Here is a 25386-nt window from a genome sequence, read left to right as displayed (position 1 = left end):
AAAACAACTGTAAAAAGAAACTTTACTACTCGAAACAGCAAAAGAAAAAGAAAAATGTCAGAAAATCAAGTTAGCAATAATCTGTGAACTGATACAAAAACTGGCTAGTCCCCTTATAATCAGCAAAAACAAGTTGGTGGAACTGACCAAGTCGACAAAAAGATTAGTAAATGGTTAAAGGGTTAGTAAACTGAACAAGTTCAGCAAAAACAGTTGGTAAAGTTAGTAACTAACTGAAACAACTCAACAAACCTATGTAAAAAAAATTAGTAATGTTAGCACTGACAGAATCACCCAAAAAGTCAGCAAAAGAAAATTAGTATAGCTAGTTAGTAAAACTGAAAACAAAGCTAGTGACTCAAGCAAAGAAAGGAAGAAACTAGAGCTACAAATCTGCTATTAACGTTAGCATGAGTATACTGGTGCGGAAACTGCAGTGATTAAATCCTGTCAGCACATATCAACAAAAACAACGTTAGAAGCAATTAAAAAAGAATGTTAGTAATGTTAGTAAGCTGAGATAACTCAGTAAAAACTGTCAAACACAACACAGAGTTAGCACAAAAATTAGTAAACTGAATTACTAGCACAAACTTGAGAACCAAATTTGAGAACTTGAAAACAGAACATGTAATTGAACTCAACTTCGCAAAAAGAAATAAAATTTGAACCTACAACTAGCTATGGCTAAACATAGAAGATTAGTTAGAAACATTAGTTAGTAAACTGTATAAGCAAAATAGAAAACAAAGCCCGAACAAGGTTAGAAGAGTTAGTACAAAAGTTAGTAAAAGCAGCAAAAACTGTTAGTTAGAGCCAATTAGTAAAACACGAATCAAAACTAGACTAGACTAATCAAACTACTAATCTAAAATAGTTGATAGAAATCAAAATCAACTGTGAAACAGCAATTGAAGTTTAAACTAATATATCACTAGTCTATACAGCAAAAAAAAAAAAAACTCAAAAACAGAAATCAAAACAACAAGCCAGAGAAAAAAAGCAGCAAACAAAAATTAAAATCAACTATCCTCTATCTAATTAAAAAAAAAACTAAAATAAGCAGAATAATAAATGCTATAACAGCAGCGAACAGAAAATTTTGAATCCCCACACTTGTGAGTTTATTTTGTACATGGTGTGGGCAAGAATTATTCCTGAATGTAAAACTTAAAAGATTATATAACCAGCAAAGAAATAAAATTGTTCACACTAGATGAATATGACGGAGAAAAATTGAAATTTCAACTTTTCCTATATCTATGTTTTGGACTTAGCTCACTAGATGCTTTTATTACAAATGCAGTAACCTATTCAACACGGGCATCTGCCACTGGACCGCCTGATGATCACACGATTTTGATAGTCTCACTCATATGACCACTGTGCCATCAACTCGCCTTCGTCGGAATTCTTACGCTATAAATGTGAGTCTAAATCTTTTCATCGGAATTTTTACGCTCTAAATGTGAGTCTAAATTTTATATTGGTAGAAATGAGAAAGTGAAAAAGTGAAGTAAAATATAAAGCGTTGAAGATTTATTAATCTATTGAGATTTTGGATAAAAAGTTAGTTGAGATAAGATATAATTGGTGTTGTGTCTCTCCAATAAGTCTAACAGTTTTTGGGTTCATCATTGGTTGAGAAGGGATTGCACTTGACTTTTGTTGGATCAGTTCATTTACAGAAGTAGCAAGTTGTCCAATTTGAGTCTTTAAATTTTGGACTGTAGCCTCCATGGTTGGATCAACTTTGGCTTGCTGTTGAGGTGCAAGGTCTGGTGGCCTGTACTGCTGATACTGTCCAGAATTGGATCCTAGATTCAGCTTGAACAGTGGAACAGGAATGGACTGTTGGAAATATTGCACTGGTGGCAACGAAGGAGGTTGTTAGGATACAGGGTGATAGGACATTATGGGTAATGGGTTTAGGATAGAAGGCAGAGGAGTAAAGAAGAGCGGGTTTGTCAGGCTGTCAGAGGGAGAGAGAGTATAAATAAACCTTTTGGATAATTCTGGAAGGGGGGAATCATTTTTACTATTTGTAAACAGGTCTTGGACCTTGTTGAGGGGAATTAGGCCTCCGCTAGGGTTAAGAGGAAGATTAGGCCTCCATTAACGCTACCTGTGTACCTTCTTTCAATATCAATACAGAAACCCATTCCTTTTACAGTGTTAATTCTTGTTTGTGTGTGTGATTGGGTTGTCTTAGTTAGGTCTCTAACTCAGGAACCTAACAGAGGTGGTGGTATATAATGAAGGTTAGGAATCCATCCTGAAGTATATATTGCTGAAGAAGGATTCTGCTGTTGCTCTGTGACCTTGATTCTGGTTCTGCCAGGCTTGTTGGGGCTGTCGAAATGCATTCTGTTGGCCCTGATAAATTACAGCTACCAACTCTGTTCCAATATTAGAGACTTCTTGCAGCTGAGGGCACTGATCAGTGAAATGTTCATTTGAAGCACACAGGCCACAATGCTTTGCAACTCCATTCACCTGCTGATTCAGAGTCACTTCCCTCATTAATGTAATCAACTCCAGAATTTTATTCCCAATCATCAAATTATTTTCAGTGAACAAGTTTGCTCCATTCATAGCATTCACATCAACCTTATCATGCCTCTATCTACTGTTATTGCTTCTCAAACTGAATTGTTGACTATTATCAGCTATATTTGAAATGAGATATCGGGCAGCAGATGGAGTCTTATCCATAAACACTCCTCTACTTGCAGCAGCAGCTGCTCACTGATTTGGTGGTCAGGGCAGGTTGCACACAGTTTATTGAAGTTCTCAATACTCAAATAGACTTTCTCCTTGTGACTGCCTTATTCCACTTATTTCCTCCCTAACTGATACGGTCTTGGATGCTGGCAAAACTTTTCTAGGAACTTTGTCTTCGCTTTGTTGGGAATATAAGTGTGAGTCCAAGTGTCATATTAGATATAAATGAGATAATAGAGCAACTTATAAAGATGAAAGACCCATTAACCCATTGCCTTAAGGTTTTGGGTAAAAAGTGTTGTCGATCCCTTATATAGTTGGCTCAGATGTTATTGGTGTTTGTGTAACCCACAGGAACCTCTTCCTTGATAGACCCAACACTGATATCAGAGCCCGATGGTTTGTCTTGGTGACCGGCTCGGATGAGTATAATGGCAACTCGTGATTGTGGTTGGTTGGGAATGCTTCCGCTGGAGGGAGAGTCTACCTATGTGGAAGATACTCACCCTGGGAGAGATTGTTGGGAAAATAACTAATGCAAAGTCCGCAAAAATAGCTAATACAAAGGAGATACCCGCGTGAAGCAGATCCGAGTACAAGCTCTCAGAAGAGAGTTTGAACATATGGAGATGGAAGGAAGGAAAAATTTAAGTTTACGGGGGAATTTGTTGGGATAAACTTAAATTTTAGGGTTTTATTAATAATTTTTGTTTAAATCTTATTTTATTAGTTTTTGGGTATAGTAATATTTAGTTTGATTTGATAGAGATAAAATAGGGATACATAATTATGATTTTCGATTTATCTATGTACAATATTATTTTATGATATAGTTGATATTTTATTTTTATTCCCGTAATATTGTAAGTGCTATGGCTATTTAAAACCCTTCAATTATCAATGAATAATAAGACTCAATTTCAGAAAAAAATATCAGAGTACTTATGTGAGATTTTCTTATCATTCTTCCTTATTGGAAATTGGATTAGGCTGGGAAAACAGCCAAGTTTTCGCTGCATTACACAACGAAAAGGGAAATGCCTTCATTTTGACAATTTCCCCTGGAACACTGGCTGGTTTCATAGTGGAGCATATAAGAATGAACTCCATCAAGTGTTTATGCGGATCTTCCCCAGCCATCCCTTCAAACTTTGGCAAGGACTGAATTAATCTAAGCCTCAGTTCAAAACTAGTTGCACTTTCACTTTGTGGAATCTGGATGCACAGTGGTTGATATCTGTTAAACCTCTTGTCTCCTAGAGATTGAGTAAAAATCCTAAATTTCCCCTCTAATATAGTAGCGTGGTAACCAAGGTATCAATCCAAAGAAATGGCAAAAATTCGAGTAATTCTAGTTTGTAAATCTGTCCTAATGAGGGAAGAATATGAAAATGATTTGTAAAATAACATAATCAAGTGTAAAGATCACAAGAAAAACTAACAAAAGAACTGGAAACCAATACTGTAAAAATGTGCAGAAACTAGGTAGTCTAATATGAATGTAATGCTCAAATCAAAGCACAAATGAGGTTAGAATGATGTAAGATGAGCAATGAATGTGTAAAACGCCAAGTAGAGATGAATGGAATACGATGATGAGTCCTAATATCCCTAAAACAGTGTATAAACGTGAATTACGAGCCTGTTAGTGAAAAATCCTACATGAAAATCAGAAAATCACAAAGTGTTTGATGAATGTCTATGAGAACTAAAAAATGTGTTTTATGTAGAATGAATTATTAGTACAAGTTTATATTACTAAAAATAGACATGATATGAATGAATAACTGTCTAACAATGCAAAATTCACAAAATCACACTCTGGCAGCAAATACATGTTTATCAGCGTTGTGACAGCAAAGGTTCCCATGTCAGCTATTATTAGAATGTGTTGTATGCTATGCTATGAATGTAAGCATGATATGAACAGGCAAATAGGTTTGAAATAATTCCAATTGAATATTAAAACATAGAATTATCAAAAAGAACAAGTGCAGTATCAAATTCCTAAAACTAGCAAACTAGAAAACCTAACTAAACAGGTAAGAACTGAAAACTGAGAATTAAACCTGTAATTGAGTTCATAATCATGAATATAATGCAGAAACAATAGCAAAATTGTAATCGGAACTAGAATTTAAAAGCAGAAATCGCGAGTCAACATTCAAACCAAAGCTACAACTAGTGATGCGTGAGTTAACAAATTTAACTGTCAAACTGGAAAATGGATAATTCTGAACGAGAAATGGAATCAAATGCTGGGAACAAATTTCAAGTGATTAACATGTACTGTTGAACGTAAAAACAGATTTGAAATTTACTGTTGGAATTGAACTCACTTTCAGAACTGGAATTTAAAAGTAACATAAACTGTAGAATCCATCGAAAACAGAATTCCAAGTTGAATTAATGTTCACTAGGCTTACTCTTGCAAGCCAATGATCAATGGACTAAAATATCTAACTATCAAACACAAATCAAATTATCACACAATGATTAAAACTGGTTATTTCGCTGGCAACAGCGCCATTTGATAAACCTTTAATCGCGTAAGATTTATGCAAACACTCAGTTTTCCCCTTAATGAAGTATAGGGATCAACCAAGGTATCAATCCGCATAAACAACCAAAGTGATGAGTGATTTTTTGTATGTGAAATCTGTTTTATAAAGACAGGGGTGGGGAATTACTCTCTAATACTCTAAGCAACTCTAAAATGGTCCTAAAATGCTCTTAAAATGATGCATGAATTTATTCTTAAGTCAGGACTAAAATACAGATCCAGAATGCATGGTGTATGCACATGAACTCTATGATTATGCTTCTTAAAATGAGTTCTAATGAATGGAAATTATATATAAATGTATAAACTGTGTAAAAAAACATATCTAAACTTATTATGAACTTTAACAATGTAGAACATCCAACACGAAAACTGTTTGATAAAATGCCTAAAAAAGTGTTTGATGAAATGTCACAATGAACTAAAATAGTGAATTATGCATGTATGGATGATGGAACACTTCTAGATACCTAAAAATAAAATATGAATGTGAAACTCACTGAAAACTCAAAATGCTCAAAATCACACTTTAAAACCACTTACAGATTTGGAAGCAAAGTCCAGTTTTGACAGCTTTTGACAGCATATGCACTTCATGGTTTAAGAACCAATTTTAAGTTATATATTCATGGTTTAAGTTGAAATTTTGAGTTATATGTAATATGAATGCATGAAAACTACTAAAATCACTAGTATAATGCAGATGAAATGTGTATGAACACTTAACAACACAAGAATCACATAATCACTATTCAAATCAAAGTTGGCAGCAAAAACCAGTGTTACGTGACAGCACTTTTGACAGCAAAATTGAATCACCTAATCTACTATACAGCACTTGTTAAATTGAACATAAGAAGATGCAAACATGTGTATATTGATCCTAATTGACTACGGGAACAATGAATTAAACTAAAACTACACTAGAATTGAAATCCTCATTCTAACCTAGACTGTAAAACTAAAATAACTATAAAGGTCAGACCGTTGGGACCACTAAACCACACAAGGCTGCTAATGTCTTAAGTTCACAATGCTTAAAGCCTCATTCTGTTTCTGTAAATCCCAAAAGAAAGAGACCGATCAACTTCCTATTCTTCTTGCAATGATACTGCTGATCTCAAGATCAGCTTGGTATATATCATGAATCCATTTTCTTGTAGCTGAAGCTTTTGGAACAATTAATAATGTGATATGATAGACTAGTTTGATTCTCTTTCAATTTTTTATTCAAGTAGCTATTAATCCCTTTGTAATAAATTAATGACTATGTTATCATTATGTCTTTGCTGTGTTTTGTTTTGTTCTGCTGTACTTGTTCTTTTATGCATTCCGGACCTGAGATTGGTTAGGTTCCTAGGCTTGACATGCATTGCCTCCTAGTATGCAAGCTGCAATATCTTCTCTAGAACTACTTGCATCTCAACATTATTTGTTTAAACTTTGATGAAGTTATTGATTGCGGTAATTGCTGCTTATTTCAGTGTCAGACTTCAACCTTAGGATTTTGTGCAGCGATTTTCACAAATAAACACTTTCAAGCGATAAAAGTTTTGGAGTTTGCACCCTTACATAATTCAAAATGGCTATGAAATTCAGCTTGAATGGCAACGTGGCAGATTGTTTGATATAAATGTGAACAATTCTATTCCTTTATATTTGATTTCTTTCTTGAGTTAATGCAAAATAACTTGGGAATAGTGTTCTTTTCAGGCTGCTTCAAATGCTCTAGTATTTGGACCTCAGATAGCTATGCAACTAGCTGAACACTCTAGGTTATGCTGGGAACAGATGCAGCTGACCATCCTCCCATTACCCCCAATGAGATCAGCAGCAGAAGATATGCTGGGCAATGATCCTTGGAAGCTGTACCAATATATATCTAGATTTCTTGAGGTCGTGTACACAATATGGCCGCCATAAATTATGTAATTGTATCTACTGATAGGAGATATGCGTGTATTTTAATCTTGATAATTTAAGATTAAATGTAATGACTGAAATCCTTACCAGTATATTTAATCTTGATAATTTATGATATTTAATGCCAGAAAGTGGGGATAAAATTTTCAAAAATTAACCTAGTTTTATATATAGTGTTATTATCGTAATATGATGATGGGAAACCTTATAGGAGAGGTGGAGGATAAAAAGAAAATCTATTTGGTAAAGGAGTTTTAAAAAGATGTGGAGAGAAAAATAACTGAGTGATTTGATAGAATGGTGCATGGAAGGATATGGAAAGGAGAGAAAACAAAATTTTGGCAAAGATAAATGACATGGGAACAATAACTAAAAAGAACATAGTACATTGTTTTTTTTTTTTTTTTTTTCAGAACAAAAATTAGAAATGGTAACATGAGAGTGTGGGAAGAAAATACATTATGGAGATTCTCTTGGATTGTTTTAGTGTCTCTCAGTGTTGCTATCAGAGTATTTATCTATCCTTTCTAGTTGTAGATCATCATTCAATTTTAACTCAACCATTGTATGTTGTTTTAAAAATCCATACCTCTTTAATTAAAAATGATAAAAAAAATGTATAGTTGTTTGTTAGGATTTTTGAAAGATTGAAATAGAAAGCAATTTGAAGAAATTTGCTTGTAAGCAGTAGTTATATATGTTGAGGAGGTAACTGTGTATTTGGCATTCCCAAGGAAAAAGATGTGAAAAGATTATTGTTAAGAAGGGACAAATGAAAGAACTCAGTTATTTCTTTCGAGTTGAATGAAATCTGAAATGGATTCTGATAAAATCATGTTCGAGGTTGTAATAGGAGGAAAAAGACAGAGCAATGAAGAAAGGGTCCAAAGAGAATCTTAAATTTGAGATTTTGCCATCTACATCTGCCTGAATATAATGAGATTGTGTCTGTGATTAAGTATCAGATGATTGGACCGCAGTTTAAAATCAGATCATGGGGTTTTTGAACTAGGTATCTCCTTCTCCTGTGGGCCTCCTAAAAAGTGAACCCTAATTTATTACCACATCTAGTGCGCTTCACACTCACACCTTTTTGCTTTGCTACCTCCTTTTATTTTTTCACTTTCCAGCCAAAATACAAAGCATCACTCATCATCGTCATCATCATCACTTCAATGCATTATTCCATCATCTCAATCACCAAACAAAATAAACCCTAATGGGGGGACCTCAGCAATGCATGTAGAGTCATAGCAACAATGGCCAATTAATGTGAGAGTGTACTCGGTCCCATTGTGACAAAAAAACCTGTGACTTTATCTGTGTTGGAAAGGACCCCCTTTGTCCCTACACCCTTCCCTTTCACCACAAAACCCCATTTCAGTCCGTTTCAGTTTTAATCATAATTCCAGACATCTTGTCCTATTCTCTTTTTTCAAACTTTCAAATGAATCCCAGCATCGACTAGAATAATTTAACCAAACATATACCTAAGTACACTAATCTCACCAGTTACAACGTTGCCACTATGTTCTGTAATTCTTTAGTATTATTACCACCACGAATCTTCTCCAGAAACAAAAATTAACTCTTGGAAGATGGGTTTCAGGGTAGGGACCACCGAGATTCCATAACATAAAATGTCCATATTGCAGGGCACTAAATAAAACATCATGGAAGAGAAAAAAAAAACATGTGTTTTCATTATTTCATGAGATGATTAAATAAGAGGAGGAGGAGAGTGCTGCTACTTGGCATCACCACCTAACGAAGTTCTCGCATGGATCTACCCAGGTTTATGTTTTGAGTTGATGTACCATCAATCTCCTTCACTCCTTCATTCCTTCATTCGTTGAACTTTTTTAGTTATTCTGGAGAAAAGAAAAACAAGAGAGAATGTGCATGCTTACGTGCCCCTCAGATCTACCATTAGGGAGATCAATCAATAAATAAACACTTCAGATTCTTGTTTTTGTTTGGTACCTGATGTCCATCGCTATTTCGATTTAAATGTTGGTCCAACATTTATGTTATTGTTTCATTTATTTTTGTCAACTCCCTCTCCATTAGGTTTACCACTTCGAAAAAGTAGCGCAATAAGTTTAGACATGGTGTTACCGTACTACGTCACGAACACTCAAAATATGTCACTGATGTATACTGCATCCTTTTTATTTTTCCCACTCATCCATTATTTACTATTATTATATTAACACCGGAACTCATGTTTCCGTCATCACTATCATCTATCAAAATTTCCCTAAAATTATTCACACTATAAAGCATATTAGCAGCGATACCATTATTAATAGTTATAAGATATGTTTAAAAAATTATGTGTATAGGTTGAATAAGTAAACTCGCGTTTAAAGGGATAAAGTATTTTAAGACCTATTAATAATCTGAATACGTCGCCTCTTTATTTAAATAAAATTAAGTTTCTTCTACTTGAACCAACTTGAATTATTGAGACATTATTATGAGAATGAAATAAATAATAAACTTTCTTCAAGAATAATATATGTATATAATAGTTGGATGAAGTCTTTGGTTAACTTATTTCGAGAAAAATATGTAATAACATTTTTCACCATCGTCTTAAAGTGAATAAGAAAAAAATAGTTTTCCCCTAACTATAAATAGCTGTTCCAAACATTCTTATACAGAAACAGAATATTTTTATTATTATTATTATACGTGTACTTGAATCAGCAACACTATAGTAAGAATTAATAGAGTCTTCCCCTTTCCATTTACAGATGATGGAGGAGAAACTACGTATATGTTTGAAATGGTTTGAGTTAAATACAACAACAGCCACAACAAGGAAAAGTCATATAAAGGGGGGAATTTTAGATATTGAAAGATATTAAAATTGACATAGGCAATAATACAGCAACATTTAGCACACCTTTTGTACAATTTGGTATCAGAACTATGGGAATAAGAATTAGTACCGTAGGTGTGAAATTAAGAACCATATATGGAGCACCACGAGAGGTACGGATGAAGAAGAAGAAGATAGATAGATAGATAAGGGATAGCCTTGTCGTGAGTGCACATGATGACACACCAGTTACCTCCCTCTTCAAATATATACTAACCTTAATTGATTATGTTTATTATTTTCTGATGACTTTCAATTACACGCAGCCGTTTCACTTTTGGTGGAAGCCTTCCCAGGTGGTGATGCACGGTGGTGCTCCTTGTTAGACCCTGCCTTCCACTTTTCTTTTCTCTGATCTTGCTTCATCTGTTTCTCCCTACACTCCAAGCTGCAAAATGCAGTATCCCCCCTGAAATTAACCAAACCATTTTCTTAAATTCACTCACAAAATTAATCAATCACCAGAACCTACACAATTAATATTCCTAGGTGTTTTAAGCAGCGTCCTTCTCCCATTAAAATTGAAACTTTGCTTTGATAACTTACGCTATGTATGTAATAAACGTTAAAGAAGTAAAAACCCAATATTCATGCACATACCTATACATATAGATGTCTCGTCGATCAGGTGCCAAGCGACACTTGCAGAGGCCGCAAGTCCGAAGAAAGTGAGAAGTAGTGTTTATGACAGTGTTTGTTGTGTGGTTGTGACTGTGACGAGGGTTATTTGAGGTTGTCGGGGAAAGTGGTACGCCCATGCCCATCAAACGTTGCCCGTATAATTCATAAGATGACCCTTTGGCCTCAGAAACATTTTCAGGCGCAGATTCATTATGTCTTCCCATGGCAACGAGAAGTGGATCGACTTTGATGTTAGGCTCGTGATCATGGTGAGGGTTATCAGACACGAGTTCCTCGTCGGTCGTCGGCGATTCCACGGCCATGCCACCACTCATGCTGGTAGTTCGTTTCATAATCGGTGGGCGAGGGCGCTTTCCAAGCAGCATATCTTCTTCTTCTTGCCCTTCCTCTTTCTCCTCTCCTCCTCTCGTGTTGTTTTGTGTTAGAAAATGTTTCCCATGGAGAGATATGAACACCACTGCTTCGAAGAAACAATGAGAGAGAGAGAGAGAGTGTGTGTGAAAAATGGAGTTGAGTTCAGACTTGACACAACACGCACGAACGCACGAGTGAGTGAGTGTGTGTGTGAGTGAGAAGCAATGGTGGAAGATAAACTTGAGGTGTCAATCCTAACGCTTACTTTAGATGAAATTGTTTTAATTAAATTATAACAAAAACAAAAGTAAAATGAGTGAAAGATCTCATCTCAACCGTTGATTGTGGAGATCAAGTTGTTATCATGATATGATATAAGTTATAGGCAGCACACGATCAATTATGTATGTACACATACATTCTTTCTTTAATAAAGATCTCTAATTTATCATTCTTTTTCATTTCTCTTCTCATATTATATTATACAAAATTTATTCACTTTTCTTTCTATCATATGTATATCTTACTAAAGTGATTGGCTAAACAGAAATTAAGAATGATATATGGCCTCAAGATAAGTAAAAGCTAGTAATATCAAGATATTAGATACTAATATTATTACATATTTACAACCGTATTGTTACTTTATTAATTACTTTAACTCTTTGTCCTTTCTTAGCTATTACAATAACATTGCTAGGAAAAAAAGAAAAAAAAACAAGTCAAGAGAATGAGTTGGCATAGTTTTATAAAGTTCCTCATTTGTAAAAACGTATAATATGTAACTTGCTTTTCATTCTACTAACCAAATTATAAATAATAATAATAATATATAATAATGAAAAAAGAAAAAATATTATATGCTTTGTTTGGCAAATGATGAGGTATATTAGGAATATACTGGTTTGGAATGTTATGGCAAATGGTGTTAATAAAGTAATATTCTAAGATTGGCAACATCAGCGGGAAAAAGAAATAGTGGGAACTCATTAAATGCGTTAACAATCAAGATAGTAAAGATTGTTGACAATGCTGGCAACGAATTGGTTTCATAGTGAAAATTGAGTCTGATTGAAAAAAGATCATATAAAAAAGTAAACTAATTACTTTAGATGGGACAAATCAGTTAAATCAATCTCAAGGAAATGTCAATACAAAACACTAAATTTTTATTTAATTAGTTAATTTTGGTCAATAAAGAACATTTTCTTAATCTTAATTTTCATTTAATTTTTTTCAGTGCATATGGGACGTGTAAATATTGTGGGATTGAAAGAAGTTAGTGTTGTATTGTGGTTTATGATTTGTTGTACTTGGACGCTTAGTTCACTTAGGAGGAAATTCTTGTTCACATGAATCCACACACATGGAAAAGAAGGGTTCCTTGCATTCACTTCCATGGATTAGCGGAGATGGAAAAGAAGAAAATTGCGGGATCCATTTGGTTTTCAATCATGTAGAGATGAGACAATTTGTAAAGATTTAAACCAATTTTCATATTTGTTCTTGTTGTATTTTATAATTTTCATATTTTTCTTCTTCTAATAATAATAATCATTTTATATAATATTTTTACTACTAAAGATATTTTGGTAATATTCAATTTTTACTAATTAAATCATTTTTTTTATCTGTACATCGGTCAAATTTTACACTAATTCTCATAAACTTTACTTCCAAATCCACTTTCACTCACCTCCAAATTCACTCAAATAAACAACAAAAAATTTACCTTCAAATCCCCTCAAATCACTCTCTTCCAAATCATCTCCTCAAAGTAAACACACCCTAAGAGCGAAATCTTGTTTAAGATTTGGCTGTGACACTAATGAATGTAGTTGGACCTCACTTATTTTGCTTGTTTCACTACATAAAGGTTAGTTAAATTTTGATAAACACAACAAGGAAAGTTAAATTAAGTTGATTGGACATATAAGAAGATTCATGTTCTATGAAATCGAGAAATTCGCATTCTAATCAAAGTAAGTCATTCACAGTTCTTTCTTTCTTTCTTACTTTCTCAGCTACTCTTCTCCACCGAATAATATAAATATCATTATTTCTCTATGGAAACCGATGATTTAGAACATGTCCCACTCTAAATCTTATGTTATGATTATTGATAAAAATATTTAATAATTATTTAAATTATAGATTTGTATAAAAATATTAGTTATTGTAATTTTTTTTAAATTTTAATTTTAATTTATAGGAGTAAAATATTATAAAAATCAAAGATAACAAATAAATTAATATGACCAATATTATATAAAAATGTCATGATAGAAAATTTTCATTTATTATAGGTAATACCTAATCTTTTAAATTGTGTATATGCAATTTATCTCGTTCCATATTCATTTCAAAATATATATATATATATATATATATATATTAATTAATTAGAAAGTGATTTTAAAGCCTAACTCAATTCATCTCACCTTACAAATCGATTTTGTGGAGTTAGATTAGGTTTAAAAATCACTTTCTAATAATATACTATCATTAATTTAAATTACTGAAACACCATTTAATAGATTAAAAAATTTAAATTAAATTGTTTTTTCTTAATTTTCTAACTTAATTCAAATATATATTTGATCATTTTTTTTATAATTATTTGATCTTTATATAATTGTTACTTAATATTCTTATTTGACATTTATACGATTTAATTTTTTTTATATTTGACAATGAATATGTTATAATATCATGTGTTTCTTTATTATTATTATTTTTTAAAAAAATTATTTATTTAATATTTGGTAAATAAATAGGCGAGTACAAGCTTAAGACATGGATAAAACTATTTTCTGATAGGTATGAAACAATAGTTTCATATTCTTTTTTCTTTATCAAAATTCTTGGAGATCTTAGTTGAAAAGATGACACAGAAAAATCAATTATAGTGATAGTTAAATTTGAAGATGTATGATGTAAGCATGATCCTAAATGAATAATCTAATTACAAGGTATTGTCACAATTAATAGAGATAAACATAGAAAAATTGTCCTGCACTTGCAGAAAGGTGAAACCTCCATTAGAAGAAGATGTGATATATGTATGCTAAAAACCAAAACGTGAAAAATATGGTTGTTAATGTCTATTAAGCCATAAATCATGAAAAAATTTATTATTATTATTATTATTATTATTATTATTATTATTATTATTATTATTATTATTATTATTATTATTATTATTATTTTATGAAAATGGCTAAAGACCAGTTATGCAATATTTTACGTGTTAGATTTTCTTAATAAGGTTTTTAATTCCCCTTGAAATTTAAAATTAGGTAAATGACAATAGTTTGATTATTGTGTAATATAACAAATTAAATTTTCAGTTCATTTTGTTAAGATAATTTTTAAAATATATTTATATCGTAAAAATAATATAAGACACAATTATTTGCTCTTTATGTTTAAAGAATAAATATATGCCACTTTATTTCACGTGGTAAGCTATTTGGAAATCATTTTCATAACTAAATGGACTTTATTAGTTTATAAACAAAAGGAAGATACAAATATTATAGTAAAATTATATTTATATGTAAGCATTTGAGAAAGATTTTACAACCTTTTAACAAATTACATGCAATTTGTTAACAGCAGAAAACAACTTAATTTTATTTTTAATCGTTTATAGTTCAGTGTCTAGATAATTTAAATTATCATAAATTTAATTGCTCCAAAAAATTTAATTTCTGTAATAATAATTTTAAATACTAATAATAAAACACATTTTCTTTCCTTGCTTAAATTTATTGAAAATCATAAAATTTGATGAATCTTATAATTTCTTTAATAAAAATATTTCCTGAATTTATAATATTGAATCAATTACGGACAATAATTAGAAAGCGTATTCAAAACTATATTCATAGAAACACTTTTCTTGTAAGCCCGTAAGAAATTGGGACACTACTACGTGGAAAGTTGGGCTCGGAGGCCCAAAATCCCAATTCAACTCGAAAGGCTGAATAGTTTGAAAACAGAAAAGACAAAGAACAATTTGACCTCGTTCAGAAAATAAAATAAAATAATTATTAACAACACTGAGAATGTCATTATTTTTAAAAGGGTTACTTAAGTGACTGAAACGACATATTAATATTATAATAAAATAATTTTTACAGAAATATATTTCTTAAAAGTAAAATAATTTTGAATATAATATTAAATAAGTTATATTAATTACAATTATAATACAAACTATTTTTTAAGATATTATTAAATTGTTATTTTAATTTTAATTTCAATTTTACAGAGATGTTTAAAAAAATAGTACATTCTATAATAATATTTAAGTAAAAAATAGTACAAAATTATTTTAATACCAAATGATTACACTATAGTTAAGATATACAGTGTTAAGAATATAAATTATTATTCTTTTAGTTTTAAAATATTGTATTAATATTTAACACTGATATTATACATTTAGTTATGCATAATTTATCCCTAAATTTTACCGTTTTTAGAAATATACACCTTGCAATTTTTTTATAAATTATTTTTTCGAATGTTTCTTAGTTAAATACTATATGTTTAATTTCAATGATTTATTATTAATTTTATTTTTCCTATAAAAATATTTTAAAATTTTAATAAACGTTAAAGATCAATAAGAATAAAATTAATTTTCTAAACGATGCTTATAGAAATAATGAAATTAAACTATTAAATTTGAATAAAATTAAAGTTTAAAATATGTACTGGTAAATGAGATAAAATTTGAAAATTAATTTAGACAAAATTAAAGTTTAGAAGGGTTAAATATACTTTTTTTCTTTCCTTTTACATAATAAGAGTTTTATTTGATTAATTGAAGCCACACATATGAAAATAATTAATTTGATAAATTATGGTGAAAAAATTCAATTAACCTAATATTCATATAGTCAGATTATCAAAATGAAGCTTAAATGATATAAGTTAGCATATTGAGTTTCTAATTAATCAATTATACTTAATTTAATCCACCAGCACAATTGAATTTGAAGAACAAATAAATTAGTGGGAAAAAAGGCTGTTTATAGCACGCAAGTGTCTCCTTAATTGCTTAACTAGGCAGATTCACGCTCCACAAAATAAAATATAGATTAATATTTTTTTATGGACCTTTTTTCTTTCAGCATCAAGAACGGACATGCTTTTTCCTTTTTGTAGCGACAAATATATAGATTCATATTGAAAAATAGTTTATTTTACTATCTTTACATATTCATTTTTTCTCTCTTACAAATAAAAAGTATTAAATGATATTTATTATTCACAAATATTGATTGCCTTTTAATTTCGATTATTTTCATTTTAATATTAATTTAACCTGAAACGGCTGTCAAAGAAGGAAAATAAGTTTTATTTTAATGATGAGTGATATTTTCTTATTGCGAGATTCTTTTTGTACTTGTTGTTAAGTCACACTGAATTATTACGCCAGCCTGTTTTACTAATTATTTACATATGAATAATCATAATTCGTTAATAATTTTTTAATGAATTTAATCGAGTTTACCATATGATTAATCATGGACAATATTAACCCATTTCAATACCTTATTTGAACACTTGTTTACTAAATATAATTGATAACCACAGATGAGTTTTTTTTTGCCCTTTTACCAGGAAAAATAAAAAATACTTATTAATTATATAATTTTGTAAACATTTTTTTTATCGAAACCGTTAAAAATTATTATTTTAATTAGAACGCGTTAAGCACGAGTATGGGATAATATAAATAAACAAATAAATATATTTAATGTGTAATCGCCCTCAACATTAAATTGGGAGACAAATATCAATTCACGAAACTGTTAAAATAATGGCTCCAACAGAATCTATTAATTAACTAGATTCATTTGCGCCGCTTCTGTATATTCTTTTCACTGCTTTTTTTTACTGCCTCATTATCACAGCTAGCATGCATATATATATAATATAAAAAGGAAAACCATGGCAAACTCATTTTGACATTTTTATAATTTACTATAATAATATTATAAAGTTTATTTAACAATAAACGATTTTTTTATAGATATATTCGTTTAATTTTCTTTCAAAATAAATCATATTCTAAATTTAAGTAAACAATAGGAAACAATTGAACTCCCTTGTCCAAACATTTTGCCTTTGATTGTGAATATAATAAGCAGAATATAGGCCTTAAAGAAGTTAGAAAGAGTGAAGAATTGAAGCACCTTCTCTGACAGTACTAGGTTCCTGAAATGTGCAGGAGCTCTAGTAACTCAGAGATGGTAGCTTCGAAGAAAACCACGTTAGAAGAGGTTTTGGACATTGAGACCAGCATGTGTCGGTCTCAGTGGGTGTTAAATCCTCCAGATCCACCCTCCATGCCGCGTCAGGTCCTCGACAACGTCAAGGACATCCTCTTACCGCATCCTCAACCAAACACATTCTCTTCTCTCAGGAACCAGCCCTTTTCCAAACGCGCTTTTGCTTTCTTCCAAAACTTGTTTCCCATTCTTGCTTCATTCCAAAACTACAATGCTCAAAAGTTAAAGTGCGATTTCATGGCCGGCCTAACCCTTGCAATCTTCGCCATTCCTCAGGTTCACAACACATGCAGACACCATACTATAAATGCTCATCTCAAACAATGTCTTCTTAACTATGATTATAACTATGTCACTGTTATTTGTATGTGATTTCTCATAATATCAAGATATATATATACATTGAGTCCACTAAAATTGATGGCTTTGTCGGTGTTGCAGTGTATGGGAAATGCAACATTGGCGCAGCTAAGTCCAGAATATGGCCTCTGTAAGTTGCATAATTTATTTCATTAAAACGTTTGAGACACGAGTCGTAAAATTAATGTTGTTTTAGTATTATATATTATACTAAGAGTGGATGATGACGATGGATTTTCACAGATACAGGAATTGTACCACCTCTTATTTATGCTTTGCTAGCGAGTTCAAGGGAAATAGTGATTGGACCTGGATCTGTAGATTCACTGCTACTTTCTTCAATGATTCAGACATTGAAAGTTCCAATTGATGGTTCTAATGGATACACTCAACTTGTTTTCACTGTGACATTTTTTGCTGGCATCTTTCAAGTTGCATTCGGCCTCTTTAGGTAAAGTGTCCTATATATCCTCATAATTATTATGAAGAATTTAGTGATACATCATTATATTTATTTGACAATTATATTAATTTGACATATTATAAACATAAAATAGTCATAAAAAATAAATTTTATATATTTTAAAAAGAAAGTAAATAAAAATAATTTTAAATGAATATAAATGTCAAAGTATATTTTATCATAATTATTTCTCATTGCATTGTTAATTACAAAGTGATATATATATATATATATATATATATATATATATATATATATATATATATATATATATATATATATATCTATATATATATAAATTATGTGTGTATATTTGTGGTTTGTGTATGGATGTGATCTGATCTAGATGAAATAAAAAGTTTGCTGAAAGATATTTTTATATAAAACAGGTTTTTTAGTGGTTATTAGTAAATAATAGATATATGTATTTTAATTATTTATTTGGTTGTGGATGAGCATCGATATTATGTTTTCAAATTTTCTATTTATTGTTATTAATTTTTGTTTATATATTTTAATAAAATCATAATAAAGTTATGAGTAATATTAACATAGTTAATTTTATATTTTTCTTTCTATACTTAGAAAATTAAATTTGTTCTAAAATATATTAATTTTTCGAAATTATACTTTGATCAATTTATTTGAACTTATTTTTAAAAGAATAAATTTATTTATATTAATATTTCTCTAAATAATTTTATTTTGATAATAATATTTTAAGATTAAATTTTTATTTGGGTTTATATTTAAAAAATTGTTGTTAAATAATTTAAAATAAAACTTAAAAAAAAATTGTAGATGTCCATTGGTAGCTATAAAATCTCGGAAATATTTTTATGTAGATGGCAAAACAGGTAACGAGGTAGATACTAAGATAAACTCTATAGAAGGAACATGTAGGAGAAGGTCCAACCTGTTGTCACCTTAATCACAAACTTTACGAAGTTATAAAATGCATACATAAAAAAAAAAAAAAAGAGTCTAGAAAGTACGATAAAAATATATATTTCGAAACTATTCAAGTGCACCTAAGGTCAATATTTTCTACTAACGTTTTATTATGTTCCTCAACGTGGATTATTATATTGTAACACTATTCATTTTTTAATATTTTTACAATATATAATAATAAAGAACTTGCTAAGTGTAAACCAAATTTATTCTGATAACCACTACATGTATCAATCAGAAGACTGGATTCCGTATATTCTTCTAAGGGTGCCAGTCTGTAGATTCTAAATAAAAATTAATAAAAATCCATGAGTTATTTTCTACGATGTCATGTATATGATTTTTCGCACGTAAAACTAACTTCCGACGAACAAGCTGTAAGGTTTTTATTAATTTTTTTAATAAGTTGTAAATTAAAAAGCAATAGAAGGATGACATATATTTAAATTTATTTGACATATATTTAAATTTAATGTTAAAATATTAGAAATTTCATGGGAATAATTAATTATAAGTGTGAGAAATTAGCCTATAAAACTAAATGATGATATTAAATTATTATATATTAAGAAATGATTTGTAAAGTAAAATTTAGATATATTTATTTAATAAAAAAAATTGAATTTAAATTTATTTATAATTTTATTCTATTTTTAATTGATATGAAATATCTTTAACATTATGCTATGGTGAACCTGTATGACATCTTATTACAGGTTTGGTTTCCTGGTGGAATATATTTCCCAATCGACGATCTTAGGGTTCTTAGCAGCAGCTGCTGTGGGCATTGGACTACAACAATTGAAAGGATTATTTGGGATCGTTAACTTTACCAAAAAAACTGCTTTATTTTCCGTGCTCAAATCTCTTTGGACATCCTTCAGAAACCAAGTAAGATCATACACTTCCATTCAATTAATAACAACTCAAAGTTCATTATTAATTTCTTTCTTTTGCAGTCAGCGTGGCATCCCTACAACTTCGTCATTGGATTCTCATTTCTATGCTTCATCCTATTAGCCAGATTCCTGGTAAGCACTGCTGCTACTTTTATCTTATTTTTCTCGTTTGGACAAGAATGTCACTAGAAGTTGAAAACTACACTAAACTATACTGCTGCATATCCAAACATAGGGTAAAAGGAACAAGAAACTGATCTGGTTGTCACACGTTGCTCCTCTTCTTTCAATTATCGTATCCTCTATCATTGCGTACAAAATAAATGTCGATGAGGCTCATGTGAAGGACTACAGAGTTGAAGTGTTGGGACCAATTAAAGGAGGGGGTAGCTTGAATCCAAGCTCATTCAATCAGTTAATATTTGATACCAAAGTTGTCGGTCATTTGATCAGAATAGGCTTGACCATTGCTATTATTTCAATCACGGTAGGTATCCCATATTCATATTTGTATTAATATTAAGATTAAATATGGTATAAATATACCCTTTTGTTTTGTGCAACCATAGGGATCGATTGCTGTTGGACGATCATTTGCATCTCTAAAAGGACACAGCATTGATCCGAACAGAGAAGTGGTATCATTGGGCATAATGAACATTGTTGGATCCTTAACTTCTTGCTATATTGCATCAGGTAGAGTGTTTTGGTATTGAGAGAAAGGAATGTAGAATAGTGTTTGGTGATGACGAAGTTTAAATTAACGATGCAGGGTCTTTCTCACGTACTGCTGTAAACTACAATGCTGGGTCAGAAACAATGGTGTCGAACATAGTGATGGCACTGACGGTGCTGTTGTCGCTTAAATTTTTGACAGGACTTTTGTATTTCACTCCGAAAGCAATCTTAGCAGCAATAATTCTGTCGGCTGTACCAGGACTGATTGACCTAAACAAAGCGTCTGAAATTTGGAAGGTTGATAAAATGGATTTCCTTGCTTGTGCTGGAGCCTTCTTCGGCGTCTTGTTTGCATCTGCAGAAATAGGCCTTGCAGTTGGGGTATATTTTTCTTTAACTTATATATTAAATCTTCAAATATATATAATTCATATACATACCATCAATACAACAATATTAAATTATACATGAATATATCTCTCCTCATTACCAAATGTTTAATGTTATTAAAATAAATAATATTCATTTTAGGGATTCGATTTTTTCTTTTAAAGATACATTAATATTATACCTTAGGTCTTAACCCTTTTGTTAAGATATACAATATAAAAAGTGTCATTTAAAAGTAAGGATAAAAAATTAAATTTCAAGGTTTTTTAACAAAACACTTTTTATAAAAAATAAAAGTCAAAACTCATTACTTTTACATAGAATAGATACTTTATTTAAAAAGTAGCTTAAAGTTAACGAAGAGGGTCTCTTGTTGTCTTTTGACTATTTTGAAATAAAAAATTAAAATGCTAATTTATTATTGAATATCTTTTTTAAATTAACCATAAAAGAAAGTTGACCCAAAAAAGGTAGTTCATCTTCCTCTTTAACAGTAGAGATTAATGTTTCAGTGCCTAGAGTATTTTAGCCTTTAAAATATAAATCTAGCCCATGGTGATGATGTGTGTCTTAATTTAAGAGCATATTTGAAAAAAATATATTTAGCTGAAAAAGCTTCGTTTAAATAATAATAACAATGTAATTATTGTTATTATATAAACTTGACCTATTTAAAGCTTTCAAAACTATATAATCTTTTCTTTTAGAAAGGTTGAGACTTGAAGGTGAGAGAAATCTATTTATCCATCACTCACCTGGTATCACAAAAATATTAAAAAAATGGTTAAATAAAATATATCCATTATCAATAAAAAAATATAGTGAATATTTTAACCAATACTTTATGAACAAAAATTATTTTCATAACATAGGGTTTGTTAACTTGTGTAATCTCTTAAAGTATACTAAAATTTAATTGACAAAAATACTCTCATTGTAATATGGATTCTAAGTGTTAAGGTTAAGAGTATTTGAATACTTTTTTATTTTATTTTATTTTTTATTTTAAATTAAAAATTAAAATTATTATAATACCCATGTGTTTGAAGTATGTCTTTTTTAATATATGAGGATATTTTTGTCAACTAAATTTTGGTATCCTTTAAAAGGTTACATAAGTTAACAAATCTTTTTTCTTTTCATAATTGTTTTTCTTAAATTAAAATTTTATAAAAATTAAAAAAAAAATTCAATTTTTTAAATTATAGTTTTAAAAATATATTTTAATTTTTTTCATTATATTATTCGTATGATTGGATTAAAATCCATAAAACAGTTAATGGATTGATTAGGCTTTTAATAAATAAATCAAATGTTTAATAGATAAAAATGAATTTTTCAATCCATTGTAAAAATATATATGAAAGTTTTGTATTCATCCAATTTTTCATTCTAATACTCGGTAAATTAGTCAAGTTTTAGATTTGAAAATTTGAAGTCTAAACCTAAACTAATTCACATCTACCTTGAATGAAAACTATTACATTACACGATGACATTTATTATATACTATATATCATAAATTGAATACATAATTTAGAAAATAAATTTTGTATTCTCTCTACTCTTTTAATTAGAAATTCTTTATATATTTTCAAAATGTGTGTTTTACACATTGTCCCTGGAGCTAGCAAAAATTTATTTTTCTCCTAATGATATCAAACTACTTGTTTTATTATCTTTATTTGAATACACGATCTTTATAGTGTTCTCTCTTTTAATTTGCCTAATCTTATCTCTATACTTCAAAATTGAATTTTCATTATTTTTTTAACATTTTTTTGTCAATAATTTAATACAGTTTCATTATAAATATAAAATACTACCTCCCTGTCTCATTCTCTCACACACATAAGAAACAAATGACTAATTCATAAGACAAATGAAATTGTTAAATTCGTTATTTTAATTAACATGCAGTATTATATATTGGTTGATGTGAGTACATAAATTGTAGTGCAGATAACGGTTTCATTCGCGAAGATAATTGTAACCTCAATTCAACCTGCTATAGCGGTTATTGGAAGGATTCCAGGAACCGATTCATTCGGCGATGTTCAACAGTATCCAATGGCACTCAACACTCCCGGAGTTTTCATCGTCTCTCTAAAATCTGCATGGCTTTGTTTTGCAAATGCAAATCTTGTGGAAGAAAGGTACAAAATCTGCTTTTCACTTTCCTTCTTTCATACATTACTCAAAATCTCACTTCTCATTATATATTCAAAGGATTGAGAGATGGATGACCGATGAAAAAGCTTATAAGCATGGCAGACCAGGACAAAACACCTTCCATCACCTCATCATAGATGCCTCAAGTGAGTACTATCTAACATATCATCTTCCACGAAATTTAACGTTGCTCTAACGTAATCATCAATAGGTCTTACCAACATTGACACCACCGGAATTGCTTGTCTGGTAGAGCTCAATAAGAATATGGCTTCACGCGGAATAAAGGTTGGTTTTTTAATTCATGCACCTTGCAATAACAGACTTTTTTACATTTTCATACAGTATTGTACTATAAAAATATCTATTTTCTACCTTATGTATTAACTCCTTGTGTCACTTTTATTTCAGTTAGCTATCGCTAACCCTAGGTGGCATGTAATTCACAAGCTAAGATTAGCTAATTTCGTCAGCAAAATTGGAGGAAGGGTTTTCCTTTCTGTGGTGGAAGCAGTGGATGCTTGTGTTGCGACTAAAATGGTTGCTGTATGACCAACAACAATTGGTTTTCTTTTGTTTTCTTTTTATCTCCAGCAAATGGTCAAACGTTTGTTAGTTATTATTAATTTCATCACAAATATTTCAAAATTTTAATAATGTTAGCTAACAAATCTTTACCATTCATATTTAATATTCATTCATCTTTCATATACGTAAAAGATACTATATTTATAACTATTTTTTAAAACCATAATGTATTTGAAATTAAAAGAAAAATCTAAAGACAAAAAATAATTAAACAACTTTTTACCTATTTATTGATGTTCTAAATCCCACAGCTTCATATACTCGTCAGAATTTTAATAGATCAAGAAAATAATGCATAGTAATATAACTAAAATTAATCGGTGCACAAAAATAAATAATCATTCGAAATTACTTCACCAGCACTCATCTAACTCATTTCATTAATTCAACACAAATCATATAAATATGTTAACTTTCAAAAGATTGCATTGAGTATTAACATCTTATACTAATACTCATATAGTAATCTATTAATGTATTTGGCTATCATGTGACTTCTCGCTTCAATTTAGATTACTAACGAGGTAGTTTATGAAAATCGAGACTTATTTTAATCTCACATGGTCAGTAGAAACTTTAATTGTTCCCATCAGCTAATATATTCATCATCTAGGTGATTAAGATTATCAATTTGAACTTGGAATCTCACTATGCTCAAAGTTATCTAACTTTCTACATTATTACAAAATATAGCTTTACCCCTGATAATTAATGATGAAATTCTATAAATTTACCTCTTTAGGTAACATCAACTGTCATATATCAATTGAGCTAAATCAAAATTGAATAATGACAACTTGATTTGTGATATTTTAAGTTAAGTTAAAAAAGTTATATCTTAATTATCAATTTTTTATTTTTTATCTAATGATAACTGATATCGAAATTAGGTGACATCAATTATACCTTGATTATTTCAATGACACAACTTTTATTTGTAAATAAAATATATCCTTACACACTTAAACTAAAAAATTGATTTATCCGACTAATATGTCTCACAACTCATCCATACATAAAAAAAAAGATTAAGCTATATCGTTACATATATTTTAATAAATGAATGACAAATATCATATCTCTTATTTATTTGGATATCTTTTAAAAACTTCGGCTTAAACTTGAAAAGACTTTTAAATACAAACTAATTCATCATAAAGTATTTTCTCAATTCTCTTATTTATCAATATTTATATTCTATAGCTTTTTTTTCCTGTTCTTATTTATTTAAGAGTTAGAAAATCTTCCATAAATAGATTTCTTATTGACTTTCACTGACAATCAATTCTCAAAGTTATAAAATTTAGCTTCCTAAAAATATCACATTTTTTCACCTAAGAAGAACCATTTGAAAATTTTCAACCCATGTGAAAATAAATTTACACATTTGATATTCAATGCTTTCCACACTTAACAAAACCAAAATCAAGTTTAATTGTAAGTATAAAAAGGAATTGAAAATTTCTCAGAATAAAAAGACA

The 25386-nt window shown here is 29.9% G+C and overlaps 2 protein-coding genes and 1 long non-coding RNA gene across 4 annotated transcripts; 2 read left to right on the top strand and 1 right to left on the bottom strand.

The window, feature by feature from the left end:
• Positions 1 to 894: 894 nt before the first annotated feature.
• Positions 895 to 3574, top strand: LOC108329031 (uncharacterized). Of its 2 annotated transcripts, none has more exons than XR_008246804.1 (2): positions 895 to 1427; positions 2262 to 3574. It is a non-coding gene; the product is annotated as an uncharacterized LOC108329031 (long non-coding RNA). The 2 variants fall into 2 exon arrangements; XR_001832184.2 differs by having other exon boundaries at positions 1678 to 3574.
• Positions 3575 to 10043: 6469 nt separating this feature from the next.
• Positions 10044 to 11322, bottom strand: LOC108327946 (FCS-Like Zinc finger 6). The gene is made up of 2 exons (XM_017561684.2): positions 10698 to 11322; positions 10044 to 10506 (listed from the first exon to the last, which is right to left on the bottom strand). The coding sequence occupies exons 1-2, from the start codon at positions 11102 to 11104 to the stop codon at positions 10350 to 10352; spliced, it is 564 nt and encodes a 187-aa protein (XP_017417173.1). The 5' UTR covers positions 11105 to 11322; the 3' UTR covers positions 10044 to 10349.
• Positions 11323 to 17224: 5902 nt separating this feature from the next.
• Positions 17225 to 24001, top strand: LOC108327657 (early nodulin-70). The gene is made up of 12 exons (XM_017561342.2): positions 17225 to 17677; positions 17843 to 17891; positions 18005 to 18212; positions 19895 to 20069; positions 20138 to 20209; positions 20313 to 20564; positions 20647 to 20773; positions 20850 to 21136; positions 23108 to 23301; positions 23375 to 23463; positions 23529 to 23605; positions 23729 to 24001. Exons 1-12 carry the CDS (start codon positions 17333 to 17335, stop codon positions 23867 to 23869), a joined length of 2016 nt encoding a protein of 671 aa, XP_017416831.2. The 5' UTR covers positions 17225 to 17332; the 3' UTR covers positions 23870 to 24001.
• Positions 24002 to 25386: the final 1385 nt, after the last annotated feature.

This window comes from Vigna angularis, chromosome 2, assembly GCF_016808095.1.
Source record: "Vigna angularis cultivar LongXiaoDou No.4 chromosome 2, ASM1680809v1, whole genome shotgun sequence".
NCBI classification, from domain to species: Eukaryota; Viridiplantae; Streptophyta; class Magnoliopsida; order Fabales; family Fabaceae; genus Vigna; species Vigna angularis.
Note: the sequence above shows the minus strand (reverse complement) of the source record. Positions and strands in the feature narration are given on the sequence as shown.